Below are 27,918 nucleotides of genomic sequence, written 5' to 3'. Positions count from 1 at the left end.
TCAAATGTCCAATAGCCATATGAGGCTAGTGGCTATCATATTGGACACCGCAGCTCTTTACCATCTGGCCCCTCTTCTCTGAACTCATCTCCTACTGTTTTCTCCTTTGCTCATTCTGCTCCAGCTGTCACAGCCTCCTGTTCTTTGATCCCCTCAGACACTTCCCATTTCAGAGCCTTTGCATTTGTTGTTCTCTTTGCTTAACAAGCTTTGCTCCCAGATAGCTGCATGACTTACTCCCTGACCTTTTTCAACTCTTTGCTCAAGTGTCACTTCTTCTCTGAGCGCCTATTTAGTATCTGTACCAATTGCCTTCTCTCTTTTTTTTTTTCATTTTATTTTTCTTTTATTTTCAGGCTGGCTTTTTTTTTTTTTAATTTTAATTTATTTATTTGGCTGTGCAGTGTCTTAGTTGTGGCATGTGGGATCTAGTTCCCCAACCAGGGATCAAACCCAGAGTCCTAGTATTGAGAGAGCTCAAGAGTCTTAGCTACTGGACCACCAGGGGAGTCCCTCCAGGCTGCCTTTTGAAAGACAAGAGAAGAGGGCTGAAAGTGGAGAGATGGCCTGATCTACAAAGGAAAGCAGTGAAATATGAGAAATGTCCCATCAGTTCAGTTCAGTCAGTTCAGTCGCTCAGTCGTGTCTGACTCTTTGCGACCCCATGAATCGCAGCACGCCAGGCCTCTCTGTCCATCACCAACTCCCGGAGTCTACCCAAACCCATGTCCATCGAGGCAGTGATGCCATCCAGCCATCTCATCCTCTGTCGTCCCCTTCTCCTCCTGCCCCTAATCCTTCCCAGCATTAAGGTCTTTTCCATTGAGTCAACTCTTCACATCAGGTGGCCAAAGTATTGGAGTTTCAGCTTCAACATCAGTCCCTCCAATGAACACCCAGGACTGATCTCCTTTAGGATGGACTGGTTGGATCTCCTTGCAGTCCAAGGGACTCTCAAGAGTCTTCTCCAACACCACAGTTCAAAAGCATCAATTCTTCAGCACTCAGCTTTCTTCACCATCCAACTCTCACATCCATACATGACCACTGCAAAAACCATAGCCTTGACTAGACGGACCTTTGTTGGCAAAGTAATGTCTCTGCTTTTAAATATACTATCTAGGTTGGTCGTAACCTTCCTTCCAAGCAGTAAGCGTCTTTTAATTTCATGGCTGCAGTCACCATCTACAGTGATTTTGGAGCCCAAAAAAATAAAGTCTGGCACTGTTTCCACTGTTTTCCCATCTATTTCCCATGAATTGATGGGACCAGATGCCATGATCTTAACTTTTCTGAATGTTGAGCTTTAAGCCAACTTTTTCACTCGCCTCTTTCACTTTCATCAAGAAGCTCTTTAGTTCTTCTTCACTTTCTGCCATAAGGGTGGTGTCATCCGCATATCTGAGGTTATTGATATTTCTCCCGGCAATCTTGATTCCAGCTTGTGTTTCTTCCAGCCCAGCGTTTCTCATGATGTACTCTGCATGTAGGTTACATAAGCAGGGTGACAATATACAGCCTTGACATATTCCTTTTCCTATTTGGAACCAGTCTGTTGTTCCATGTCCAGTTCTAACTGTTGCTTCCTGACCTGCATACAGGTTTCTCAAGAGACAGGTCAGATGGTCAGGTATTCCCATCTCTTTCAGAATTTTCCACAGTTTATTGTGATCCCATACAAACAACTAAATGAGTATGTTAAGCAGAAGCATAGAGTAAAATCACTTTGAACCACCGACTATATCCTCTCAGCTTACTACTACGTAGGCAGCTCAGAGGATCCATTTTTGTACATATGACTGACCCCTTTATAGGTGTAAGCTCTATACATTTCTGCCTTAACTTCCTCTTGTATCTCTTTGGCACCTAGCATAGAACTTTGACCCAAAGGCAATCGCACGTTTCAGTTATTGGCTACATATTGGTTAACTTTTTGTGCTTTATAGTCTGCAGTTGCCTTTCTACCCTCTACCCTTCTTTTTCAGAGCCAGCAACTGGTATCCTTGCTGATGGTATTTGTATGTTGGCTTCACTTGCCTTATGGCTGTGGTTGTGACCCTGATTCTTTCCTTATCTATTCTTGGGCACTCTTACTCATCTTCTAAAGCCAACTCCTTTAAGAAGTCTTCACTGATTCTCCCAGTTTATTAATACTCTCCTAAGTGCTACCTTTATGTGTGTATACTTCTGTTTTATATTCTAATAGGGAATATAAACATATAAACGTAGTTACAATAGAATATGAATTCTTGAGGGCAGAGACCGTGTCTTACTTTCTTTTTTTTTTAACTTGAATGCTTTCCTCAGTACCTTGCATATCTTATTAATAGATAGGCAGTGCTTATTAAATGAATGTACAGAGAAGTAGACTTGCTGTTAATGGGAGAAATTTGTTATTTAAAATATAGGTTTTAAACCCAAGTACCTTTTTAAAAACCACATTGAGAGGCAAGAGATATAGAGCTGTGGAAGAGTGTGTGGAGACAAACAGTAAAATCAAAGATCAGTCCTTACTTGGCAGGGAATCTTAAGAGTCTGAAGTTCTCAGACGGACTTAGCATTGTTGGAAAGCCAGGAAAGCACATGTGCTCAGATCAAGTGAGAAGACATATCTGTATTATGAGAATGCTGTTTTCAGTTTTATCCTGGATTTTCTCTTGGGTATATTATTTTGAGGAAACCAGACCCGTTAGCAAGTACTTTATGTTACCTATTAGGCATAAGAATTTTCATCAGTTTGCCTTATTTGCTGCCAGTTTGTTCTTTATAAATGGAGTATGTATTAAAAATAGGTATTTGAGTTGCCTACAAGGATATTTTTGTTGCAAACCCATAATATGAAAATACAGTTTGATTTTAGCTTAACTATATTGTCTGAAATTTTTTCCAGAGTTATTTTTGGAGACTCAGAATTTTAAGCTGACACTGTGTCTTGGCAGTTAACTCGTTTCTGATCAGGGATTCTGGGTAGACTGGAAAAGTATTTCTTCCTCTCTATAAAAATTTATTGCTAATGGTTGATAGTATAAGAGCAGCATATTCCAGCAGGCATCAGAAAGAAACAGCAAGAGATAAAAGTTCTTTCTCTCTGGTTCTTAAGCATATGTTCTTTGTTTTAAATAATGTTAAACATTGAAAATTAAATTTAAAAATATGTATACCCCCCAAATAAGTATTACAGGAAATAACAGAGCAAACCCCAAAATACAAATAATAGGAGGTAAGTGTCTCCCTTGTTCTTCATATTCTAATTCCTCCATCTTCTAGTCAGCTTTGGCCAATTCAGACTGGGTAACTTTTGGACCTGATAAATCACCCTAATTTTTTTTTTTTTTTCCTCACAGAATGTGTGACAGTTCCTTTATATTAGTTTTTATTTTTTACATATGTCTGCTTCTTAGTAGTAGAGCTCCTCTGTGTCACTCTGAGGGTCTTCCTCTTGCACTGAGACTACCCTTCATAAACTGTTCATGAAGTCCTTTTCCATTTTTCCTTTCTGAGATCAGATTTTCCCTCCCTTTAGTGGATATAAACAGAAACAATATTCCTATCTTTTTTTTTGTATGTAGGTGAAATCGAGCACTTAATTAAGAAACTTAGCTTGCTTCTTAATACTTAGGCCCAGTTCTGTTGGCAAAGCTTGCAGTGCTCACCACAAAGATATCCCACTGTCTAGTTATGTTAGTAAGAACTGGGTATCTCTTTCTTGCTCATCTTATTTTTTATCTTGTGACAAGATTTTCTCAGATTGATTTAATATGATAAGTATATATAAAAATTTGAATGCTTCTGCTTTACGTTAGATTATATAGCTATTTGATGTTATAGGTGATACTTTGAATTTGTGATTTGCATGGCTTCAGATGTCATAATTTTTCCCCCCACTTTCTAGGAAGTAACAGCTAGCAGTCGCCACTATGTTGACAGGCTATTTGACCCTGATCCCCAGAAAGTTCTACAAGGTGTCATGTAAGTAGTATGTATTTAAGAGTCTATCAAAAAATCTTGTTTGTTTTATGTTTGAATCTGTTAAGTATTATAATTCTGAAAATGCAGGGTTATAACTTTTCTGTTTTGGAAAGACCTCTTGACATTCATGACTTTAATATGATACTGGAAAGAATTTCTGTTGGGTAGTTAACTGACATGGTTAGCTTCATTTTTTGTTGAATACTTGCTTTACATTTTTTTAAATGTTTAGTTTGGAGAAGGCTTTTGTTACTTTAATATCCAGCAAAAGCAAGAGAGTAAAATTGGTGATCTTCATCATTTGAAAAGGGTGGGAGAATAGGTCATTGGGGTTAGAGGTGGTTTTGTTTTGTTTTTGGTTAACTCATTGATGGTCTCTAAGGTTTGGATTTCCTAGTGATGTTTTAAATATCAGGATTTAGAAAGCAGTCATTAGAAAATTTAAGTAAACTCTTGATAACCTTAATGTCCTTCTTTTCTCCAGAATTGCCTCATGTTTAAAGAGAGGAAACGTTTTTAAGCAACATATCTGAGGTGATTATACTTAAAAATAATTAAGTGGTTACAGTGCAGTAAGATTGCAAATGAATGAAAGAATTCTGTCTCCTAAGAGCAGGTTTTTATGCTCTTATCACATTACTTCTAAGAAAGAAAAAAGTGAAAATGAAAGTCGCTCAGTCGTGTCTGACTCTTTGCGACCCCATGGACTATATGGAATTCTCCAGGCCAGAATACTGAAGTGGGTAGCCGTTCCCTTCTCCAGAGATTCTTCCCAACCCAGGGATCGAACCCAGGTCACTCGCAAGGAAGGTCTAGCCTAAGACAACTCATTGGATTGGGAAACATAGATCACCCATAGGAGTGAGCTGTATACTGGGGAAGGAGGACCCCAAAAATATCGGGATGAGATACATTTGGTATAACAGTGAGGGCACTCATTTGTCCCTTTCTTCTTACCCTGTTAGTGTTATCAGCAAAATAGCATCTTGAGCTTAACTCTTGCTCAACTTTGGCACGGCTAGGATGCTTTGTTTATGGAAGTTTCTACTGACTGTAATTCTTCTTATTCAATGCTCACCTCCCACTTTCAAAAAAAAAAAAGGCTCTATATAAGGGATGTCTTGCGGGGTGGTGGTGGTGGTGGGTGGTTTATTTCTAAAGTAGAAGCAAGATAAACAAGCAAGGTTGCTTAACTATTCAAACTGAGCTGGAAGGAAAAAGGAGGAGGAGCTGAAGGGAGACCTACCTGGAATACTTGACACCTTCTTTTCACGTCTTCTCAGTTTACAGAGACAGGAGATGATATTTCTTGTTTTCTCATTATGTTAACTTTGCCTTTATCTTCTTAACTAGGCTAGGAGACTTTATAATGATTTAATCAACCCCTTTAAGTCTAGTTTGATTAATAACGGGGTGAAAGTGAAAGAAAAGTCGCTCAGTTGTGTCCGACTCTTTGCGACCCCATGGACTGTAGCCTACCAGGCACCTCTGTGCATGGGATTTTTCAGGCAAGAATACTGGAGTGGGTTGCCATTTCCTTCTCCAGGAGATCTTCCCCACCCAGGGATAGAACCCGGGTCTCCCGCATTGTAGACAGATGCTTTACCATCTGAGCCACCAGGAAGTATAATACCAGGGTAAGTGGGATTAAATCCATCTGTTAAATCAGTGTGTGTACCTACACACACAAATTAGTTGAAGGGATAGGTCAAATTGAAGTGCTTTCTTGGACAAGCAGACACTCCCCTCACACAAAGCCAATTGATATCACTTAAGGTTCCTCAATAAACAGTTCAGTTGGAAATGTCAAACTCATTAAGTGTTCAGTAAATGATAGAAAATGTTGTTGTTGTTTTCATTGTTTCTGCTACTATGGTTGTTTAGGAAAAAAGCTAAACTTCTCAGTTAAGGATTCTTCATGAAAGACTTGTATCTTGAGTTGTGTCTGATATATGTAGCTAATTCAATTGTTAATTGTCGCTGTTAATAATTTCTTATTTACCCCGAAACACCGTAGCTTCTTGAAAGGTGATAAAATATCAAATAAAGCATAAAAAACACTGGGAAGAGTGTATTATTACAAACCAACTAATGTATAGTTTGATAAACTTAGTGCCTTTTAAGAAATTGTCAAGTCTCAGACACTTAGCTGTCAGCTAAGAAGATAAGAAAGGTTTTGGGGGGGAGGAAAGGATAGTGGAGTGGAAAGAATATGGGCTTTCAAGCTGGACAACTGTTAAGTTAAATACCTGCCTCTGATATTTCCTAGTAGAGTCCTTTCCTAGTGTAATGCTTGGGCAAGTTATCTCATTTCCTTAAGCCTCAACTTTATCATCTGTAAAGGAGGAGTAATACTGCCCATCTTGCCAAGTTGTTAAGGATTAAGTCAGAAATATAAAATTCAGTACCTGGTATGTTGTGGATACCCACAGATTGGCACTTCAGTGGTTAGCAGTTATCAGCCCTAATTTAAAACAACTTCAAAAGAAGGATGTTTCTTTTCAAAGAAGAGAAAGAAAAATTAAAAAAATATCAAAGAGATAAAACAATTCCCATTGAAAGAAGAGGGAGAGGAGTTAGAATTTTTGATTCAGATGAGAAAATGTGAGTGATAATCCAGTAAACATGATTGCTACATATAATTGTAAAATCTATTTTTAGTTTGAAATGCACAGATCAACCCAAGTCCTTTCACTTTATGGCTTCTAGAGGTGTGTGTAGTATGATTTGATAAAGCTTTCTTTACTCCAGAGAGAAAAAATTATTTTTTCTGACTTAATTCTTGCCTGAACTTTGTTACTGCCTGAAAATTAATTGTGCTTAGTCAAGAGAATGAAAAGTGAATCACATTTTTAACAATTTTATTCATTTTTAAGTAACCTTATCTAATATAAGAATAATACAGTATTGATAGACAAAAAGGGGGAACCAAAATGATGTTTAGGAATAGAGAGTTGACCAGTTCTTTTCTTTTAATACACATTACACAGCCACTGTTGAGTCATTCATACAGAGACCATTACTAGACTGAAATAAGCAGGTAGAAGGGAGGTGGCCACAGATCGTAAACAACCAAAGGTAGATTTCTAATTTTAGAGAAGGAAAAGAACAGAGGCTGAAGTAATCCGCTTTGAATCTAAAATATCTAATGAGAAAGACATAAAAGAATTGACTAGCTTTAGCTATAAGAGTTCTATCATTTTTCTAGCAATATTCATCTGATTTTTCACTAGTGGGAAAAACAAAATTGAAGAAATTAAAGATGAATTATAACTTTTCATCATGACCAATAGCTAACTTACTCAGTTGAGTTAGAGCCATAGCCCTACCCGTAAACGGAGGGAACTTTGTAGATAACCCGTGTTATGAAGGACCATTTTACCTAGTCAGTGATGATTGAGGATATATCCTAGAGGCAACTTTTTTTGTTGTTAATAGTGCAATATTTAGCATAAATTTGAATGGTCCTATTATAGTAAAGGTTGAGTGCACCGAATCTTAACCACTAGACCACCAACGACGGTATGTTAAAGCTTTCAAAACAGAATTAGGTTCTGAAAAGCAAGGTTTCAAATGCATAACTGAGTAGTTGTGGAGTAAGATAGGAGTCAGACAGATACATACACTCAGAGAGAACAGGGAGGTCAGCTGTGTAGGTCATAAATGTGTAGCCTTTGCAACTACAACAGAGAGTAGGTATATCAGATAAGCTACATTGTATTGCAGATTTTGAGCTTCCTCTAGAGTGGTGATCTGTGTGTAACTTAAAGCAGTTACAGATATTTTTGGTGCAGTTACTCTGGTGTTAGCTCAACCATGTTAAATCTCATAGTTGCAGAAGAATAGCTGTTGAAATATTTTTGCAGGTCTTGGGTCAAAGCTGCTTAAACATTGTGCTTTTTAACATACCTAAGTTAGAGCACCTGAATCTTGTTTTTACATTAGTGATTCTCCATGAAAAAAATAGGTATCCCTGTGTGGCCTTATGTTGATATTCCCTATGTTGAAAGGCAAAAGATGGTATAAGCAAATGTGGCTGGCTTTATAGTTTCAAAGTTGAATCAAAGTAGAGAACTAGATAACTAGATAATCAAACTCTTTCTGATAAACTAAGGCAGACAGTTGTGGATACTGTAGAATTGTGTGGTTTTCACCAAGTATCTGTTTTTAAAAAGTGTCTTCTGAAGTGTTTTAATGTACTGATGAAATCATTTGGTAATGATTTTTCTGTATGTCATTTTCTGGTTTCAGGGAAATATATACCTCTGGTTTCAGTAGAATATAGACCCTTTCCATTTTCTTGCGTGAGCTAAAAATATGAGCTACCATAAAAATGAAGCCTCTGGCTTTTGGAAATTTCAAATTAAAGGAGAAGTTTTAGGATAATTCAAAAGAAATATCCTGTTAGTTAATCTTAACAGTTAAAAGTTAACTTTTAACTTTTAAAGGTGTTACTGCTACCGCTAAGTCGCTTCAGTCGTGTCCGACTCTGTGCGACCCCATAGACGGCAGCCCACCAGGCTCTGCCGTCCCTGGGATTCTCCAGGCAAGAATACTGGAGTGGGTTGCCATTTCCTTCTCCAGTGCATGAAACGGAAAAGTGAAAGTGAAGTCGCTCAGTCTGACTCTTAGCGACCCCATGGGCTGTAGCCTACCCGGCTCCTCCGTCCATGGGATTTTCCAGGCAAGTGTACTGGAGTGGGGTGCCATTGCCTTCTCCGTAAGGTGTTACAGGTAAACACAAATGAAGATGACCTTAATACCAAGTGAAATGGAGTGATTCCTGAGAGTTACTTGTTTAAAACTTTGTATTCTGAGACAGTTTAGTCTGGTTAAAAGAGTAGGAAGATTTTCCAGACATTATTAGAACAAATTGACATAGTTTTGTGTCCAGATATTTAAGCTGTTTAAATATGTGTGTTATGTTAACTTTGAACATAAAAAATAGTGAAATATTTGTATGCATATGTGTATATATGTCTTTTCATATTTATAAGCCACTTAACTGTATGCTTGCATATTCATAATGTTCTAACACACTTTTTATGTTCTTTGGCATGATTACATACATTAAAAATATTTATTAATGTACTGTAAAAATATTTTGTCATTTATTAGTGCAGTTATTACATTTCACTTTTCATTTTTGGAGAATGTAAGGTGATTTATGACCATATATTGGCAAGACAAAGTTAAATACAGCTCTTAATTTCTGAACTAGTGTTTATACAAATCAAAACTGTAGCTGAGACTCCTTACATTCTGAAAATATACACCTCAGAGTAATTTGTTTATAAGAATGAACTCAATTACTGTCAATTCTTAATTCTGTTCAGTTTATACATACAGTAGTTGCATAATAAATGCCTTGACTTGACGTTCACTACAAGTCTCAAGTGCCTGCTGAATCAAAGCCTTATATTAAAAACAACTTTAGTTTGAATAATAGATCATCATTATCTAATCCTTTTAAAATTGACAGTTTACATACAGTAATGATGATTCTAATTGGAATATGAAGAATCCCATTCCTTAACCATGTTGGTTATTAGAATGCTTATTGTACTTGGATATTTGGATGTTACATTCTCCAGAAAGAACACCATAGCAATTATTATTACAGGGTCAGAACAGTGAGTATGTTTGTAATTTTCCAAGTTCAAATAATTTTGTTAAGGTGTTTACCCTGTTACCTTATTGTAGCTACCCACAAATGTGTATTTTTTTCCTTATGTCTTGTGAAAAGTTAGTTTTTGTAAATAGGTCAGACTTTATACTGAGATTGTAGTTTTCCATATCTACTGTACTTTTTGGCTATTTCACACCAATTAGATCAAGAATGAATGTACATATTCCAAATAAGAGCTGCTTTCAGGTAAGTGAAAAGTCATACTGGTTCAGAATGAAAATGACATCATTGATCTTTAGCTTTTGGCTCTAGCCTTCAATGATTTTAAAGATAATTGTCTATTTTTAGATGCTAATTGGGTTTTCAGTTAAAATTTTTGCTATTTTGACTTTTTAAGAATAAATATGCTCATACTTGATTGACTTAGACTTTGTTTTTCCAATGGGTCTAGATTCCAATTATTATTATTATTTTGCTTTTTCTACTGTTTTAATGGCAGCGTGGTGTGGTTTTATTTTCTCTCTTGGTTTTGATCACAAATCATAATACTCTGGTTTACATGTATGCTATAGTAGGCATTATACATGTTGCTTTCATATTCAAGGTCTTTTTCTCTACCACACTAAAAATTATTCCCCGAAAGAGCAAAGAAAGGGATTTGAAAGGTTAGCCTCCATGTAAAAGTGGGCGCATTTTGAGTCTACTTATTAGTGGGCAAGTTTAAGATTTTAGCTAGTTGTTAGCTGAAAATGTTCCCTGACAAATGCATTTCTATAACATCTTAATATTGGCTCCTCTTCTCCCATCCTCAAAGAGTAGACTATCCCCAAGGCTTATGTTTTAGCTTTTCTATCTGGATGTTCTTATCTTCAAAGATAATTCAGTATGTATAAAATCAAGATAGATCTTTGTCTTGCTAAGGGAATTATTCTCCAAGCTTCCTGTGTTCCCTGCACCCAGGCACCCAGACTTGAAGTAGTCATTTAAGACATGTCATATGTCACTTTTTCTCTGCTTATAAAATCATCTTGTTAAGTGCTTCCTTAAAATGTCCTCTCTATTAATGATTCCTGTGGCTGCTACTTAGTCAGTCTCATATAACCAGATACCTGGGTGGAGTAATTTCTGTAACAAACAATGAGTGCCAGTCAGGTACTGGGTAGGCATTGTGCTAGTGTGGGAATATGTAAGGGTGAAATAATGTAGTCACTGCTCTGGGGAATGTCTAATGCAGGAACCAGATAGCTAAAGAGATAGTTCACTAAAGTTTGATTAGTGAATGCTGTAATAATGATAAGCACAGGGGGTCTTGAGGTCACAAAGGAAGGGCATCAACCATTTAGTTGCCACTCGACTCTAGAATTATTGTATTCCAATCTGTTCCACATTCAGCTTATCCTCCTTTGTCATTGCTTCCTTCATGTCCTTTTTCTGATCAAGAACATGATTTCTCGTTAATCCATCTCCCTTTTGTTTGTCTCTTCTCCCTGTCACTTTTCTAACTTTGTTCCAGGCTTAATATTCCCACCTTAAAGGGAATCTTCTTTTCAGTCCTGGCTCCTAGTACTGCCCCAGAAATATGCCATATTCCATGTCCAATATGATTCCTTTTGCCCTCCTCATCCACTTATCTAAATCTTAGCCATTCCCTAGGCTAGTTCGTCTTAGTTCCTACCATTGCCTCAAAACCTGTTAAGCTTGTCTTATCTCCTTTTCTCAACCCTCTAAGCACACTGTTTCTAAAACAGCACTGCCTTGCATTGTTAGTGTTACTTTTGTCTCCTCAAGATTGAAAACTCTTCGGGTCAGGCATCTTATTATGTGATGCTTTTGTATCCTTCATAGAGCCTTGCACAGTGCTGAGCCAAAAAAAATAATCATTGGATTTCAGTAGTGTATAAGCGGGACCATCCCCTCCCACCATCAGTATTAAAGACTGGTGGACATGAGATTATATTTTTTTGATCTACTGGGAAAAGGATGTCTTTGACTAAAAGACAGGCTTTTATTTTATATAAATTGAAAGACAGGAGAAAAAAGAAATTCATTTACTGAATTGGTTTGTCTTTTCAGTCAGTTTGTTCTGAATGCCTGATATGCTGGAGGTGATGGAAAAAACACTTGGCATAAAAGACATGGTTTGAGAATGGCTCTGTTATTTATTATGGGGCTCTGAGAAGTGCCCCAAACCTGAGTCTTAGCTTCCTCAACTGTAAAATAGGGTTAATATTTCTTAAGGTTGTGATGAAGATTAAATAATAGGTATGGAATGCTTTGTAAACTTCAAAGCAATGTATAAATCTTGCATAGTTTTGTTGTGCTCCCATCTTTATAGTTGTGAGTTTCTAGTTTACAAAAATATGGATTTCTATATGGTATGTTTTGTGATCCATTGATAGTAACTTCTCTGATATTTCTAGGTCATACTGGTTTCTTGCCCCTGAAGAGGAAGAAAGTAATGAGTGTAATATGATAAGGACACTAGGAAGGATGCCTACCCAGACCTGGGAGTTGTCAGGGCATGCTTCCTGGAGGATGACACTGACATATAAGCTCAGACCTGAAAGATGAGTCAAGTTAGCCAAGGAATGATATAAGGGAGGGGATGATGAGGAAATGAGAGAGAGAGAATAGCTACACTCTGGAAACTGAAAGAAGCTTCATTTGGCTGGCTCTGAAATTGAATCTAACACTGTACTTAGGTCTGCTAAAAATGAGTATATGTGTTGATTATTGTCTCTTGCAGTTTTTAACTCTTTCATAGAAATGATCTTCTGGTATCCTTTTATATTAACGACTAAATAGAATTTATTTGCAGGGCATTAACATCTCTTCTTAGGGTAGACAATATTTTACTTATTAGAGCCAGAGCAAGAATTGTTTTCTTGAGACATTGGTCCATTTAATTATTTTTAAAATTATTTATTTATTCATGTTTGGCTATACTGAGTCTTCATTGTTGCACTTGGGCTTTCTCTAGTTGTGGCGAGCGGGAACTACTCTTCATTGCAGTGCGTGGGCTTCTCATTGCAGTGGCTTCTGTTGTTGCTGACCACAGGCTCTACGTGCAGAGGCTTCAGTAGTTGCAGCATGCAGGCTCAGTAGTTGTGGCACATGGGCTTGGTTGCCCCGTGGCATGTGGGATCTTCCCAGACCAGGGATCGAACCCATGTCTGCTGTATTGGCCGGCGGGCTCTCAACCACTGGACCACCAGAGAAGCCCCATTGGCACATTTTATTAATTGTGTTCTCTTTAGTCTGCAGTTGCTCTATACCTACCAGCTGCCTCCTTCATGTCCATTTTGCAAACTAGTAAGGAAATTGGAAAATTGGTTTTGGAGGAGTTTTCTTTGCTTTTGTCTATAAAAACATTTACTTTGGCATGGTTTCAGATATTTGGGTTGTATTTATAAGGTTGGGGACACTCATTTCTTCTCAGTTTAGGAAGAATGGGGAGAAATCTGGGAAAATGTTAGAATTAGAAATTCCATAATAGAGAGCCTCTAGAACGGCACCTGGCAAAAATAAACTAGCGGTAAGCTACCAGACAAATGAGTGTGCTGCGTTAGTATAGGCAGAACACAGTAAGAGAATGGAAGAAGAAAGAAAATGGCAGACTGCTAGGTTAGAGTCTATAAGCTGATAGTTGGGAAGTAAGTCTCTTAAGAAAACAGCAGGCATCTATAAGGAGGCAGGAGTCTAGATGTACAAGCTCTCATTGACTGTGTTTTGCTCAGTGAAGCTTCTATATCACATGAATTTTAAAATCATGTATCAGAGCTTGCTTAAAACCATAGTAACCTTCATTTAGTTTAGTCCTCATGAGCAAACAAACGAACAAAATACTCCTGCTCATCCCCTATAAACCATGTGGAAGATCTGAGGGATATTGAGAGAGAGAGAGAGAGAGAGAGAGAGAAGGCCCTCAAGCACTGAGCTAAAGGAAGAAGCCTAACAAGTACAGTGTTTGGCTCAAGACTTGTGAAAATGCTATTCAAAACCTTATGGGGAGGATCAGCTTTCAGCAGACCACTACATCATAGCAGCACTTTCCTGTAAGAATCAAAAAGATAATTAAGGAGAGGGGTATTATAATTATCGTTACCAGGGTTTTTAATGCTGATGAAATTGGTTGGTATTGGAAATACAAGCTGATAATAACATTAAGTCATTGATTTTAATAACTCCTTCTCCACCCCACCCCCACCCCCACCCCCGGTTTTCAATCCTGTTTTTCTGTAAGATCATAGTTTGCCAATTACAGGACTTTTTTAGGAGTATAACTTTAATGGTTGACAAAAAAATTTCTGTATGTTGTAGAGCTCTGCCACCTAAAAGAGAAGTCAGGAGAGATGCTCAGCAAGTAACTAGGGGAATGTATTTTGGCATATGAAAGAAAGATAACTTATAAGGTTTCAATATGTTAGTGCTTAAGCATGATCATGTTAGAAAACTTAATGAGGTATGAAAGCAAGAGCTGAAACTGTGGACTAATACTGGTATGGTATTGATGACCCCATCTACCATGAGTGCCACTTGCTTGATTTTCCAAAATGAAGTAACTTTTCATAAAAAGTATAATCTCCCTTTTATTTACAAGGCAGGTACAATACTGAAAAGTACAGTTTTCTTGAAGACTGTGCAAAAACTGCTTTCTGTTTTAAAACTATGGCCAGAAATTTCCAGACACCTTCATAAACATCTGAAACGTCCCTGGAAGGCTCTGATGCCTTCTTCCACATAAAGAAGAAGGTTTGAGAACCATAGTGTTTTTATATTAAGATAGCACTACTGACCAATTACCTTAAGTTTTTTTTTTTTTATTAAACATTTTATTACTACTGGGCTTGCTGTTGCTGCTGCTAAGTCGCTTCAGTTGTGTCCGACTCTGTGCGACCCCATAGACGGCAGCCCACCAGGCTCTGTCCCTGGGATTCTCCAGGCAAGAACACTAGAGAGGGGTGCCATTTCCTTCTCCAAGTACTGGGCTTATTTTGAGCCATTTATTTTTTCTCTGCCTGTCCTTTGGGAACGACCATGTGTTTGTGAACCAACTGGTCATTGATAGAGATACTCTTATTGTGGAATAGAGTTTCACTCCCAGAGAAATGGAGATCTGAGTGTAGCTAGAGTAAAAATACTGGTGAATAAATAGGAAATATAAACAATAGTTTCTGGGACTTCCCTGGTGGTCCAGTGGCTTAGACTCTGCTCCCAGTGCAGGGGGCTGGGGTTCAATACCTATTCATGGACCTTGATCTCACATGCCACAACTAAGACCTGGTGCAGCCAAATAAATAAATATCTTTAAATTTTAAATAAAAGATGTTTTCTTATTTTTAAATCTCCATAAAAGATAAGTGTGTTTAAGCAAAAACTGTACAATATAGAGAATTCCCTGGCTGTCCAGTGGTTAGGACTCTGTACTTTCACTGCAGGGGTCATGGGTCCAATCCCTGGTGGGGAAACTAAAATTGCACAAACCTCATGATGCAGCCAAAAAAAAAATAGTACAATATATCATGTTGTTTCTAACTAGTTTTAAGATGTATAACAGCAGGTCAAAGAATGAATGGGAAGATGGAAGTATGTTTGCAAGGCTCTTATAGTTCACTGAAGTATAAGACTGTAATAAGTTAAAAAGTACATATTGTAAATTGTAAATCTACCACTACAAAACAACAAAACAAAACCTAAAGAGGTACAGCTAGTCAAACAATAAAGGAGATAAAATGCAATCACAGAAATATTCAGTCCAAAGAAGACAGAAAAAGAAGAAAGAAGTAAAATCATGGTCCCTGAAACAAGGTCAGGTCCATTCCTTGGGCTGGCTGCTTTTACTGCCTACTCCCAGAGCTATGCCTGAGAAGATGGCCTGTATTTCTTTTTATTCAAAGGATTGGTGGCCGTTTTTTGAAGAATTCAGCTTTTTTTGTATTGAAAGTCTTTTGCTGGTACGCAGGCTCTCTCTCACTCCCCCTCCACTGCTACTCTCCTGTTTCAGAGCCCCAGGTTTACACAGTTTATACAGTCTCTGTCCCTTCTCTCAAGCATTCCAAGTGGAGAAGCATCAGGGTTTTACTTTGTCAGTAACATCTGTATTTGACAATCCAATATGCGGTAAAATAAAGATAAATTAATACCTCAACACATCTTACCCTTTCTCTTTTCCTTGAATTCAGAGACATGAAAAATGCTGTAATTGGAAACAACAAGCAGAAAGCCAATCTCATTGTTTTAGGAGCTGTCCCGAGGTGAGTTTGCTACCATCCCCCTTTCTGCTGTTCACACGAAGTTTAAACGTGTTCTCATTCTCAGTCATAAGACTCATCTTTTTTCTGTATTGTCTGTCCTTTTTTTTTTTCAAATAAATGCTTTGAAGTATATGCAGCATCTCTTTAAAAAAAATTAAGGTACCAGAGAGTGGAATATGAAGCAAATATATGAATAGTTTTTAGAGGTTTGGAAAGATCATTGACCCTGCCATAAACGGACACGTTGGATAGATAAGCCGTGTATGCCTACCTGATTCTTCTCTGTCTCCTCAGAGCTCTGGCAACTTTTATATGATTGGATAATAATTTATTAGAATTCTCAAAACCTTTTTTGAAATTTAAAAAGAAAATTGTTGTGATTTTTTTTTTTAACCCTGCTTTTCTAGTTTTAGAATTTGCTGGCTTTTAAGTTAACGTAGAAAGTTTCATATCTTCTGATGAAGCTATTAAGCTTCTTTTTGGCAGTGACAATTGTTTAACTGCTTCTTTGCCTTTGCTACCCAGAACTAAGCTTTACGTGCAGTTATAAATTTTTCATTCAGAATTTTTAAATATTTTGGTTTTTTCTCTCCTCTTTTTTCTTTCCTGTCTTTTAATGTAGGATTATTTAATGGTTTTGTTGTTTTTATTATAATCAACCACTGGTAACTGTAAAGCTGTCAGCAGCCTTTCTTAGGGGACTAGTGCTCAGTATATATAAATATGCTTTAGGGAGCATGAAGGATGTACCTTAGAACATAAAGGAGATAGTCATATGTTATAGACAGTTGGAATTTGGGGAATAGTTTTTTGACAGGCTAGCCATTGGCACCCCACTCCAGTACTCTTGCCTGGAAAATCCCATGGATGGAGGAGCCTGGTAGGCTGCAGCCCATGGGGTCGCTAAGAGTCGGACACAACTGAGTGACTTCGCTTTCACTTTTCACTTTCATGCATTGGAGAAGGAAATGACTACCCACTCCAGTGTTCTTGCCTGGAGAATCCCAGGGATGGGGGAGCCTAGTGGGCTGCCGTCTATGGGGTCGCACAGAGTCGGACACGACTGAAGCAACTTAGCAGCAGCAGCAGCCTAGAATAGAGATAGGATCTTTTGATGCCCCAAATAGGAGAACTAGAGAAGGAAGAGAACTTCCCTTGTTTGAAGAGCTGCACAAGGACTCTGAGTGTTCCCTCTAGGCTAGACTCTTGATCTCTGATTCAGGGTCCTTAAGATCCACCAGCACTTGGTTTTGGGAGTCTTCATATCTTGGAGTGGCAGATAATGTGGACTGTCGTGCTGGCTGTTTCCACAGACATCGCTTGTGGACAGCTCTCAGATTTGAAGTTCTGATACACTAAGATTATATGATAATTCTGTTGTTCAAAAAGAAGAAAATCTCTTTTAGTTCTCCCCCCTGCTGATACTGCTTTATTAAATTAACAGCTTATGTAAAGATATGACCATTTCCTAGCAGCCTGTAAACTCACCTACCATATTTTCAGTGTGTGGGTTGTATTGGTAGCCTTTTTCTGTAACATTACTTTTAGCTAATGTTTACTTTTAAATTTTTTAGTCTCTTCTGTTTATCAAGTTCTTTCTTTTTAGATTATTGTACTTGCTTCAGCAAGAAACCTCAAGCACAGAATTGAAAACTGAATGTGCAGTGGTATTGGGAAGTCTTGCTATGGGTACTGAAAACAATGTTAAGTCTCTACTAGATTGCCATATTATCCCTGCCTTACTGCAAGGTATGTAAGGAAGTCATTTTTATACAGGTAAAAAGTAGAATCAGTTTGCAGCGTTTTAAGTATGAGTTGAAAGCATGAGTCTCAAATCTGTTTTCTCTTAACAGGACTACTGTCCCCAGACCTGAAGTTCATTGAAGCTTGCCTCCGATGCCTGCGCACTATCTTCACCAGTCCCGTCACTCCAGAGGAACTACTGTATACAGTGAGTTTTAGGTGTTTTTCAGTCATCAAGTTACATTTTTACTAACAGCATACTTCTGATTTACTTAGCATCTCATAACTGATCTTAGCTGTGATAACTATGGTATAGAAAAATCTCAAGAAGTATTTGAATTGCTAATTTGCAAATATCAAATGTTCTAGGCTTTGTAAAGCAGTGAAAGGTCTCAGACCTTGAGAAATTTATAAGCTGGGGTTTTTTGTTGTTTTTTGTCTTGTAAAGACCCTTCTTAATTTCTTAATATGTACAAATAAAGGAAACACATTTAATGCACTCACTATAGGTTAAATCTGGTAGAGGAGGCTTTTTATAGAGAAGGTAGAATTTGACCTGGTCTTGGATAATGGATAAGATTTGAAGAGATGTAGAGAAAAGAAGCTGTTCTAGGACACATCTTTGAAAAAAAGAATATACAAGACAGTGGACAGAATAGTTTAGTGCAGGAAGGGAATCATTGTTCATTTCAGCTGGAGAGGTGAACCAGAAGCACTTGTTAGAGGTTACTTACCAGGCTAGAATCAGAGAATACATGTGAGAGAATCTAAAGATTTCAGTGTCATTCATTGGTTTTCAAAAACTTCAGGGATTATTAGGGTGTATTTTTATCTGTTGCTTATCTGGGGCTTTCTTAATAAAATTATCGAGGCTAGTATTTTTCAAACTCTCTTATCCACAATTCACAGTAAGAATTATATTTTCCACTGCCACACTGTGTGTGGGGGGTGGGAGGTGGGGGCGCAGGATGGTGGGAGTATCTTGAGATAGTCTTCACAAAACAATTGCATAAATGTGGTGCCTTCTCACTTCTATTCTATCCTTTTTCATTTTAAAAAATGCTGATTGTGATTCTCTGAGCTGAGACGCAGAATCATAGTTTCAAAGTGGACACATATCTATCAGAGATCTTGTCCAGGGTCATGTTTTACAAATACTTCAAGAATAAAAGTAGTCAAGAGGCACAGGCAAAGCAAGAAGGGAGAGGGACGTGTCACGTGCCTCCAGAGTTTGTTTTTCCTACATTAGACACTGGCCTGTAATGATGCGTAAGGTCTGTAAGTGAGGCTTGTGGGTCATCTCACACAGCAGGAAGCCTCTAAATTATGAAGCATCTTGATTTTATGCCTCAAGGATTTGTGTAACATTCTTTGGGGAGCCATGCCTCATAAATCCATAGGCCATTTACTACAATGGTTCTCAAACTTGAGCATGCACCAAAATTACCTGGAGAGCTTATTAAACACAAAATCCTGGACCCTGCCTCCAAAGTTTCTGATTCAGTCAATGTGGGATGGGGCCTGAGAATATGCATTTCTAACAAGTTTCCCAGTAACTGAGATGGTACTGGTCCATGGACCACTCTTTGAGAACCACTGGTTTACCATAAGCACTTCTAAATTGAGGAAGCATTCTCACAGCATTCTATACAGAACTCTCCATCTGAATATCAGTCTGTTTACTTAAGAATTTCCGATTGTCATTTTTGCAAAGAAATTAAGCCAGTCACTCATCTTCTTTACCCTAGAAGTTTTTCCCCAACCCTCAGTCCAGTAATGGGGAAGGAATTGACCCCGGTCAACTGATTCAGCTCCTTCCTTCTGTCTCTCTAAATTGATTTCATGATCCACTAATGGATTGTGGTGCATAATTTAGAGGATGCTGTTCTATACCAACTTAGCTTCTTTATGCAAGAAAAATTAAGACACAGGGACTTAAGGGACTTTCATAGGATACCTAAATTATGAAACAATTTTATGCCTCAGAGACTGTGGAGACTCTGAAAAATGTTGGGTGAGATAATGACAGAGAGTAGTATTTCAGTGTAACTAACTGACATCTGTGGGTAGGATTGTATAGAGACCAGCTGCCATAGCAACTCGGGCACTGAGCTAACGTGCATACAATCGTGTTGAAGAGGGCAGAATGTCTAGTTTGAAATTGTTTATCAGATGAGTGACTTTGGGGAAATTATATAACTGTTCTTTGCCTTGTTTAATCAACCAGAAACTGCAGATATGTAACACAGCAGTTTGCAGTATCTTAGTTCCGTGGCCAGGGATTGAACCTGGGCCCACAGTAGTGAACACTCTGAGTCATAACCACCAGACTGCCAGGAAATTCCCTCATTTTGTGTTTAAACTGCTTATGACAACACAGGGTTATAACAAGCAAGGGGAAAAGATTCTATTTGTAGGCATCTTCTACAAAAATAGCCTACTATTTTCCTACTTAGCTTTTATGTATCTTGGGCATTCTTTTCGTACTGAGGGAAACCCCAAACCTTGTTTATCCCAACAATGGTATTCTTTTAAGTTTCCTTCCTTGCCCTCTGTTGTCTTTTGTCAAAGTGTGGTCTGTGGACCAGCAACATCAACCATTAGTTGGGAGTTTGATAGAATGCCAAATCATAAGTCCTACTTCAAACCTATAGAATCGATGTAAACATACAAAATATCCCCTGAGAACATATATGCAATTCATGTTCTTATCTGAAAAGCATTGCTGTAGTACTTATGACAGCATTGAGTAGGGCATCCGAGTTAAGCCTCCTTTTCCATCTGTGGTTTGGGCCAAATATCCTCTCAATGTTTAAATCACAAAAGAGGAGATTTTTGGAGAGCCCTGAGGCAGATTGGGTGGATTCTTCTTTCTTCTGTACCATCATGTATGTTGTGAAGTGTCAATAGTAGGCAGAGAGTGGGCTGTAAGTGAGAAGCTGCTATTATATAAACTGTCTTGTCTTGTGAAGACTGACATTAGCTCACTACAGTTATTAGAAGTGTTAATCTGTTACATATACTTTCCATAACATCAGACCTCAGAATTGTCAACTTTTATTTTAATATAGTAATTCCTCCTTATAAGCTGTGTAGCAAGTATTTATCTTATTAATTATGTCACATTTTGGTTTTGGAATAGATTATATCAAGTCTTATTGAAATGATTTTGTTTTATTGTGGGAATGTTTATGGGGGAGAAATTGAGAATTTCCTGTTCTTGTATTTTATTGTCAAGCATGAAAATTGAAGCCCTTTTCCTTCTCCTTTGCCTAGACAGTTTTGATTACATGTTGCTTTTGTGTTGCTGTGTTCCTTAAACAGACTTGATTTACTGTCATTAAGATAAGAGGCTTACATGTGTATCTGTCCTTGGAAATCAGTGTTAAAGACACTCACCGAGTCTGAGTTCCCTGTTGCTCTGCTCTTCTTCCCTTTCACTCCAGGATGCCACGGTGATACCACACCTCATGGCGCTGCTTAGCAGATCCCGCTACACCCAGGAGTACATCTGTCAGATCTTCTCACACTGCTGTAAAGTAAGAACCAGGATAACTGTTCTCTATAATGTAAACACTTGTATGCCCTCAGGAGGTATGCCTTCTTGGTGTGTCCTCCTGGAGCTAATCTATACACATATAAGCAGACCTATGTATATAATTGCCCCTCTTTTTTTTTTGACACAAACAGTAACAGACCATACATACTGTTCTGTACCTCACATTTTTTACTTAACATTTTGAGGAATATTCCATATCAGTACATAAGGAGCTTCCTCTTTCTTTTTTAAAAAACAGATGAATAGTGTTTTATTGTATAGATGTACAATAATTTATTCAACTTTTTTCTACCATTGGGCATTTAGTTTGTTTCCAGTCTTGTGCAGTCAGTGCTGCAGTAAATACCCTGTATGCAAGACATTTTTATAATTTACAAGCACCCTCATGCCACTAACAGAACTCAGCTTTCTTTTAGCCTGATAAGTAGCATTTGCCAGCTCTGTTCAGGATTATCCATCAGTTTAAGTAGTTAAATATAACTAGACTTCAGGAAACACTGTAACATGTATAAACCCATGTAGCAGTGACAATAGTTAATAGCCTAAAATACAATATTGATTTCCCTACTGATCCACTAACAACATGTGTCTTTGAAAACAACTGATCTGATGATCTCTGTATTGTCATTAATTATAAAAATGTTATATTTTTGTACTGTTTACATACAAGCCCAAAGTAAAATTTGTAATAGCATTTTAAGACTGATCTACAAATTTGCATATACTAGTATCAATATAAAATAAGTTTACATACTTTGGACAGGGGAGATAAAGAAAGAGGTTTCTAAAACATTTATGTTCTAAGCTAATCATCATTAAAGTTTTGAAATTCTCTCCTTGATTTATTAAGAAGCAAAAGAAGGCTAGTAATAATATTGATTGAAATCCTAACTTCTAAATTGTTGCCACTTCCTAAACAGTTACTCAGATTTTGAGACCAATTATTTGGTGTTTAGTTTAGGAACATGAGGGCTTATGTACTTCCTACCCTGAGGAGACTGCTTCACTAACTCCAGGTTCATGCAGGTTGATTTGGAGAGATTCAAGAGAGACTTAATAAGAATAGAACAATAATAGTTCCTCCTCTTTAGTTGGCTCAGCCACTAATTCCTTCATTGTAATTGTTTTTACACAATCCTGTCTACAACCACAGAGAGAAGGAAGAGGTTCTTTTGTAACATATTTGCTGCAATTTGGACAAAGAATGTGAGGAATTAAAAGGTACAATATTTTGTAAGTGATGGAGAACAGTTATGTAGAGAGAATTGCTTTGTGTTTCACCATAATTTTTAAACATAACTCCAAGACTGAAAACAATCTAAATGTCTAACTATATGTGTATATATGTAGTATTTTTATGGGGCCTCCCTGGTGACTCAGTGGTAAAGAATCCACCTGCCAATGCAGGTGTCACGGGTTCAATCTCTAGGTTGAGAAGGTCCCCTGGAGAAGGAAATGGCAACCATTCCAGTTTTCTTGCCTGGGAAATCCCATGGACAGAGGAGTCTGGCAGGCTACAGTCCATGGGGTCACAAAAGAGTCAGACACAACTTAGCAACTATACAAGTATTTATATATAGTATTTTTTATATATAAATATATAGTATTAGTTTACCATTTATGTTAAAATGGAGGAAAATATACTTGGGTATTTGTTTGTATATATGTAAAATGTCTTGAAGAATATAAAATAATCTATTAGTATTAGGTCACCTGAAAGTGGGAACAGATTGGCTGAATACAGTGGGAGAGCAGTGAAGTACAGGGAGTAAAGGCAGCCCCCTGCCCACTTAGCTGTTCTACTGAACATTACCTGTATATAAGTCAGCATGTTAAAATTTGTAAGCCAAGACTAACTGAGGCTTATCTTCATAATTTATTCTAGTTATGTATGAATAGGTAAGAAAAAAATGGATCAGATTCTTAGGAGACCCTTCTTTTCCTTGGCTTCCTCATCATAGTCTCCACCGCTACCCTTATAATGAATAAGCCAGAGACTCATGTTTCAAATGAGTCAACTCAAGTACAGCATTTAGAGCAGGGCCCCGCATGTAGCAGGTACCCAATAAGGAGTACCTATAATTATAACTGCAGATGCATGGGTGAGAATGAGGTAGGAAAAGAATACACTTCAAGCCTGTGCCCTGGGAATGTCAGTATTTTCAGTTATTATAAAAGCAAGTTTGTACTGTTCTGAATGGATATATACTGATAAATATCAAGGAGTTGTACTCTGGGAATTTGTCCTCATACCCCAAGGATCTGCACTGAGATACAGCTTTATTAATATTCAACAAAACATTGTTTATAATAGTGAGACATTAGAAACTACTTAAAATATGTAATGAGGGTTTGCATGAGTAAACTGTGGAATATTATGTGGTGATTAGAAGTTAGAAAATGTATAGGATCAATTAAACTTCAATTTTTTAAATGTGTGGAAATTAAGAAAAATTGCTGTGTGTGTGTGTTTTTAAGTACTCTTAGTAATGGGTAAAATGTTTAGGAGTCTGTAAAATAGAATATGGCTCTTTTACTACTCAGAGGTAAGAAAATGCTAATCTTCCCACTTCAAATGATGTATATTTTGGTCTAAGAAAGAATGAGCATCTACAAGATCGTTATTAGCTAAACAGTGAATTGGAGAAGCTGGTTTGAGAGCTCTTTTTCTACACTAGGAACTGGTTTCTTCTGTTGAATCCAGACAGATAGCCTACTTTTTGGTGCTATACTTTTATCTCCTAAATAATGATAAACATGAAATACCATCCTTGTCTTGGCTTTAATTGACTTTTCATTATTTAAGTGGATGGGTGGGACATAAAAGAAATGAATTAACTACTGGGAAAATTGAAGACTTGCATTAACTTTTAGTCACTTTGAAGATCTTCTGTAAATTGATTAGTTTTTTTTCTGTCAGTCAGTAAAGAATAAAATACCTGAATTTTCCTATTTCTTCACCTACTGACTCTAAGAAGTGGTAATTTTAAAAGAAATGAGAGAGAAAGAGAACTAAAACATGTTTACTTCCAAGTTACAGAGTGTTGTTTCCCACCATCCACTGCTTAGACCTCCCTGATGTGTTGAGGTAGCTTGGGCTCTGGTCCAGTTTCTCTTGCAGCTAATTAGTTTTAGACTTCCTCTGACTAAGTCATCAGTCTTAAGTTGTAAGAATGACGACACTGTCTCCTTGGGCATAGGGGATAAGGGTGTGCAAGTGAAATGCAGAATTTGGAGTGCTTCTGTTGCTGTGATGATGTGAGAGCCTATGTCAGAATGTTCTTTGCCCCCTTCCTTACTCTGGGGAGGTAAGGGGCCAGTGAGCCATTCTAGAGAACTGGGATGAGAAGTAAACTGTGACAGCCCTTTGCAGGACTAAAAACAGTGTCTATCCTGCTCTTTGGGAATGGGTTTATACAAATGTAGAGCTGAAAATTCTACATTGCAGTGAATGTGGTTTTCTCTATTTAAGTAAATGTATTATTAGAATGAATTATTACTCTTCTTAATGTATTTTCTCTTTTCTTACAGGGTCCAGATCATCAAACAATTTTATTTAACCATGGTGCAGTTCAGAATATTGCTCACCTACTAACCTCAGTATCTTACAAAGTAAGATGTTAAAAATTATGGCCATATTTTTGTATTTTATTTTTGGTTTCTAGAATCTTGGTCTGGAAAGAGGCCCACATATTTTGTTGTTTCTTTGATAGATATTGTGATCAAGAATCGTATTTTACCAGTAAAATGTTGTGAGGCATTGCTTTTCCTATAGAATGCTTTTAAAAACAATCTATGTTGCTTTTCCTTTTTTTTTTTTTTTCCTTTTTTAAGATATGGTTGTGGTATAAATTGCTATTGATTTTTACCTGTGATGCTTTAGTAGTCTCTTCTGGTATGTTGTCAGTGCCAAAGTTGCATGTACCTTGAAGTATGTAGGAGCAGTGGCTCTCTTGCTAGATCAAGAAAGACTTTGGGCTGATTTCCTATTTGAAACCTTTATTTAACCACATTGACTCAAACTTCCAGCATGGTGGTGGTAGTTTAATTGCTAAGTCATGTCCAACTCTTGGACCCCATGGACTGTAGCCTGCCAGGCTCCTCTCTCTGAGGGATTTCCCAGGCAGGCATACTGAAGTGGGTTGCTGTTTCCTTCTCCAAAACTTATAGCATATACCCACATATACATCAACATTTAAAATGTGTTCTATTTTGTATTTTGAGTTAAAAAAAATCAAGGGTTTTCAGGTGTGTTAATTTAATTTCTTTACTATCTTTTATATACAGGTAAGCCGTGTCATGATATTCCATGAGGCATTTAGTTAAAACTTTGATCATTTCATATTGTCCCACTAGTAAGTTGTAGCAAATATTGGGACACTGTCTTTCTTGTGTCACATTAGAACTAAGTATGGTAGGAATTTCCTTTAGAGCAGATAAGCAGTCGTTCTTGTCTTCTATCCATTTATGCTGATCCTAGTCTGCTGTTGTGGTCCTTAGCTTTATTGCAGGTATGGCCTGCTAATATGTATGTTTTCCCTACCCCAGACATCGAAAGTTATTAATAGATCTTGGTGAAGATCTTACAAGGATAGGAATGGGGACTGGAACCAGCTTGAAACTAGCTAGAGGCAAGGGTAAGAAGTATGTGCTAGAACTGCTTCCTCTGCTCTGTACAAAGCATTGTAGGCTGAGACCAGTCAGCACTTGCATATCAACAAACAGTTGCTGGGGTGGCGATCTACTGTTCTTCTTCTCCATCCTATAGCTTCATTAATTCCCCTAGTTCTTCCTCCATTTCTTTCTTTTCTTTTTCACACTAGACTTCCTTATCTACTATGACAAGTTACAGGTTGTGGAAGGAATAAGGTTTTGATAACTACTCTTGCCAAGGTTTGCTCCACTGACAAAGTGTCATGAACATATTCTAGGTTCCACCTGTGGGCTTGTGCTTGTGCTGCAGAGCATCACCCAAGTGAGAGACAGGGCTTCCTCACATCCCAGCTACCTATCCTGCCACTCTCGGGCTCCGCAGAAGAACCTTACTCAGGCTTAGAAGTAAGGATTAGGTCATCTGATGAAAACTGAACAGAAAGAATGAAAACTAACAACTTAATAAACTATGTTGTGTATGGTGAAGAATTTGAGCCTTGGTGTCATCCCAGACCAATAACCTAGTTTTGAGGTAAAGTAGCATAATTCATACAGGCTTCCCTGATGGCTCAGTGGTCAAGAATCCACCTGCTAATAAAGAAGATACAAGTTTCATCCATGAGTTGGGAAGATCCCCCTGGAGAAGGAAATGGCAACCCATTCCAGTATTCTTATCTGGGAAATCCCATGGACAGAGGAGCCTGTCGGGCTGCTGTCCATGGGGTCGCAAAGAGTCGGACACGACTTAGCAACCAAACAAAAACAACAAAACACAATTCATAAGTATTTCTAAAGTTGAATTAGTTAGTCCTTCTTTGAACTTTTTTATAACTTTCTTTCCTGTTCTCTTCCCCTACTTCCCATGCCATACACAACTATAAGAGTACTTTTTTTGGTCTTCTCTTCAGTTCTCTGGTTTGCAATTTGGGAAGAAGAAATGTGTCACTTGAAAAGCAATTAGTTATTATTGTTATTAAGTTCCCTTTGCCTTATCAACATTGTATTTTTTACAGCATTCTTTTAAATTTGATTGAGATTTATCTAGTTCAGTTTTAGTTACTACTTCTTTCTTTTCCATTACTTCAAAATTAATTTTAACTTTTTATAATTAATTTTAATTTACTGTACTCTTCAGATACACAAGTCTTATTTTTATTCCCTCAAACCCTTCCTTTAGTACTTTAAGCAGATTTAAATAGTTATTTCTTCAGAAGAGTTTAGAATCTGAGAGATTAAAATTTATATTTGCAAAATTAAAATAAATGCTTTGTTTATTTTTATAGGTTCGAATGCAAGCACTGAAATGCTTCTCAGTTTTAGCTTTTGAAAACCCCCAGGTATCGATGACCCTGGTAAATGGTAGGCTGGAACTTTCAGTGGCACCTACATGCTTTAATTTATGAACTTTGTAGATTTAAAAAATTCCTTACTCCTTGTTATTTGTTTTATTTCTAGTTTTGGTTGATGGAGAGTTGTTACCACAGATTTTTGTGAAGATGTTACAGAGGGATAAGCCCATTGAAATGCAGCTGACATCGGCAAAATGGTAAAAGTGAAGATGGTGTGGGAGAAAGACACAGCTGTACCTGTCTACTGTGGGGGCAGCGCTTTACCTGTCTACTGTGGACGGCCTAGTCAGCTCACTCTCAATCCCCATCTTGTTTGGGGATTTTCAAGTTTCACAGTCGTGGGATTATGTCATATCTTCTTAAATGGTTATAAGTTTTGTACTCAGTTTGCATGCATAACAAGAACTCTCATAACATCTAAGACTGCCTATAGAAAATTACTTCAGTACATTCCCTTCTCTTTGTATTTCAGTTGAAATAATACAGAATTAGATCAGATTTAACCAACACAGATTATGCCAAGTATTGTCAGGAGAATGTAAAGATAAAGAAACAATTAGTTGAAGTTGATAACCAAGGCATGATTTCAGAGAATGTGACTTCCTCATCTTTAGAAAAACAAAGATTCCTCAAAGAGACCATTTGTAAGATAGTTATTTAAACTTCTTATTAGCACAGTTCCTGGCTCATGTAAGCATTCAATACATGTTAATTCTGTAATTATCAATTCATTACCAGATAGACTTAATACCTGTTGTGTAG

At 37.4% G+C, this 27,918-nt stretch overlaps 1 protein-coding gene across 17 annotated transcripts in view; it reads left to right on the top strand.

Moving 5' to 3' along the window:
- ARMC8 (armadillo repeat containing 8) overlaps window positions 1-27,918 on the top strand; it is a 103,398-nt gene that overhangs the window by 23,434 nt on the left and 52,046 nt on the right. For 9 of the 17 annotated variants that reach the window (XR_014077998.1, XR_014077999.1, XR_014077994.1 and 6 more), the window contains exons 2-9: window positions 3,893-3,969; window positions 15,781-15,852; window positions 17,459-17,601; window positions 17,706-17,803; window positions 21,042-21,134; window positions 24,686-24,766; window positions 27,091-27,166; window positions 27,263-27,353. Coding sequence is in view for 11 of the 17 variants with exons in the window: in XM_081574116.1 (XP_081430242.1) it covers window positions 3,893-3,969; window positions 15,781-15,852; window positions 17,459-17,601; window positions 17,706-17,803; window positions 21,042-21,134; window positions 24,686-24,766; window positions 27,091-27,166; window positions 27,263-27,353 (731 nt within the window). In the remaining 6 variants the exon portion in view is untranslated. Of the gene's footprint in view, window positions 1-3,892; window positions 3,970-4,453; window positions 4,504-15,780; window positions 15,853-17,458; window positions 17,602-17,705; window positions 17,804-21,041; window positions 21,135-24,685; window positions 24,767-27,090; window positions 27,167-27,262; window positions 27,354-27,918 lie in introns of all 17 variants that reach the window. The other 8 variants (XR_014077996.1, XR_014077997.1, XM_081574118.1 and 5 more) reach the window with 2 other exon arrangements.

The sequence above is a fragment of the Giraffa tippelskirchi genome, chromosome 2 (assembly GCF_054371585.1).
Source record: "Giraffa tippelskirchi isolate mGirTip1 chromosome 2, T2T-mGirTip1v1.2.pri, whole genome shotgun sequence".
Lineage (NCBI taxonomy): Eukaryota > Metazoa > Chordata > Mammalia > Artiodactyla > Giraffidae > Giraffa > Giraffa tippelskirchi.
The sequence above is the reverse complement of the archived record's forward strand: the minus strand, read 5'-3'. Positions and strand labels throughout refer to the sequence as shown.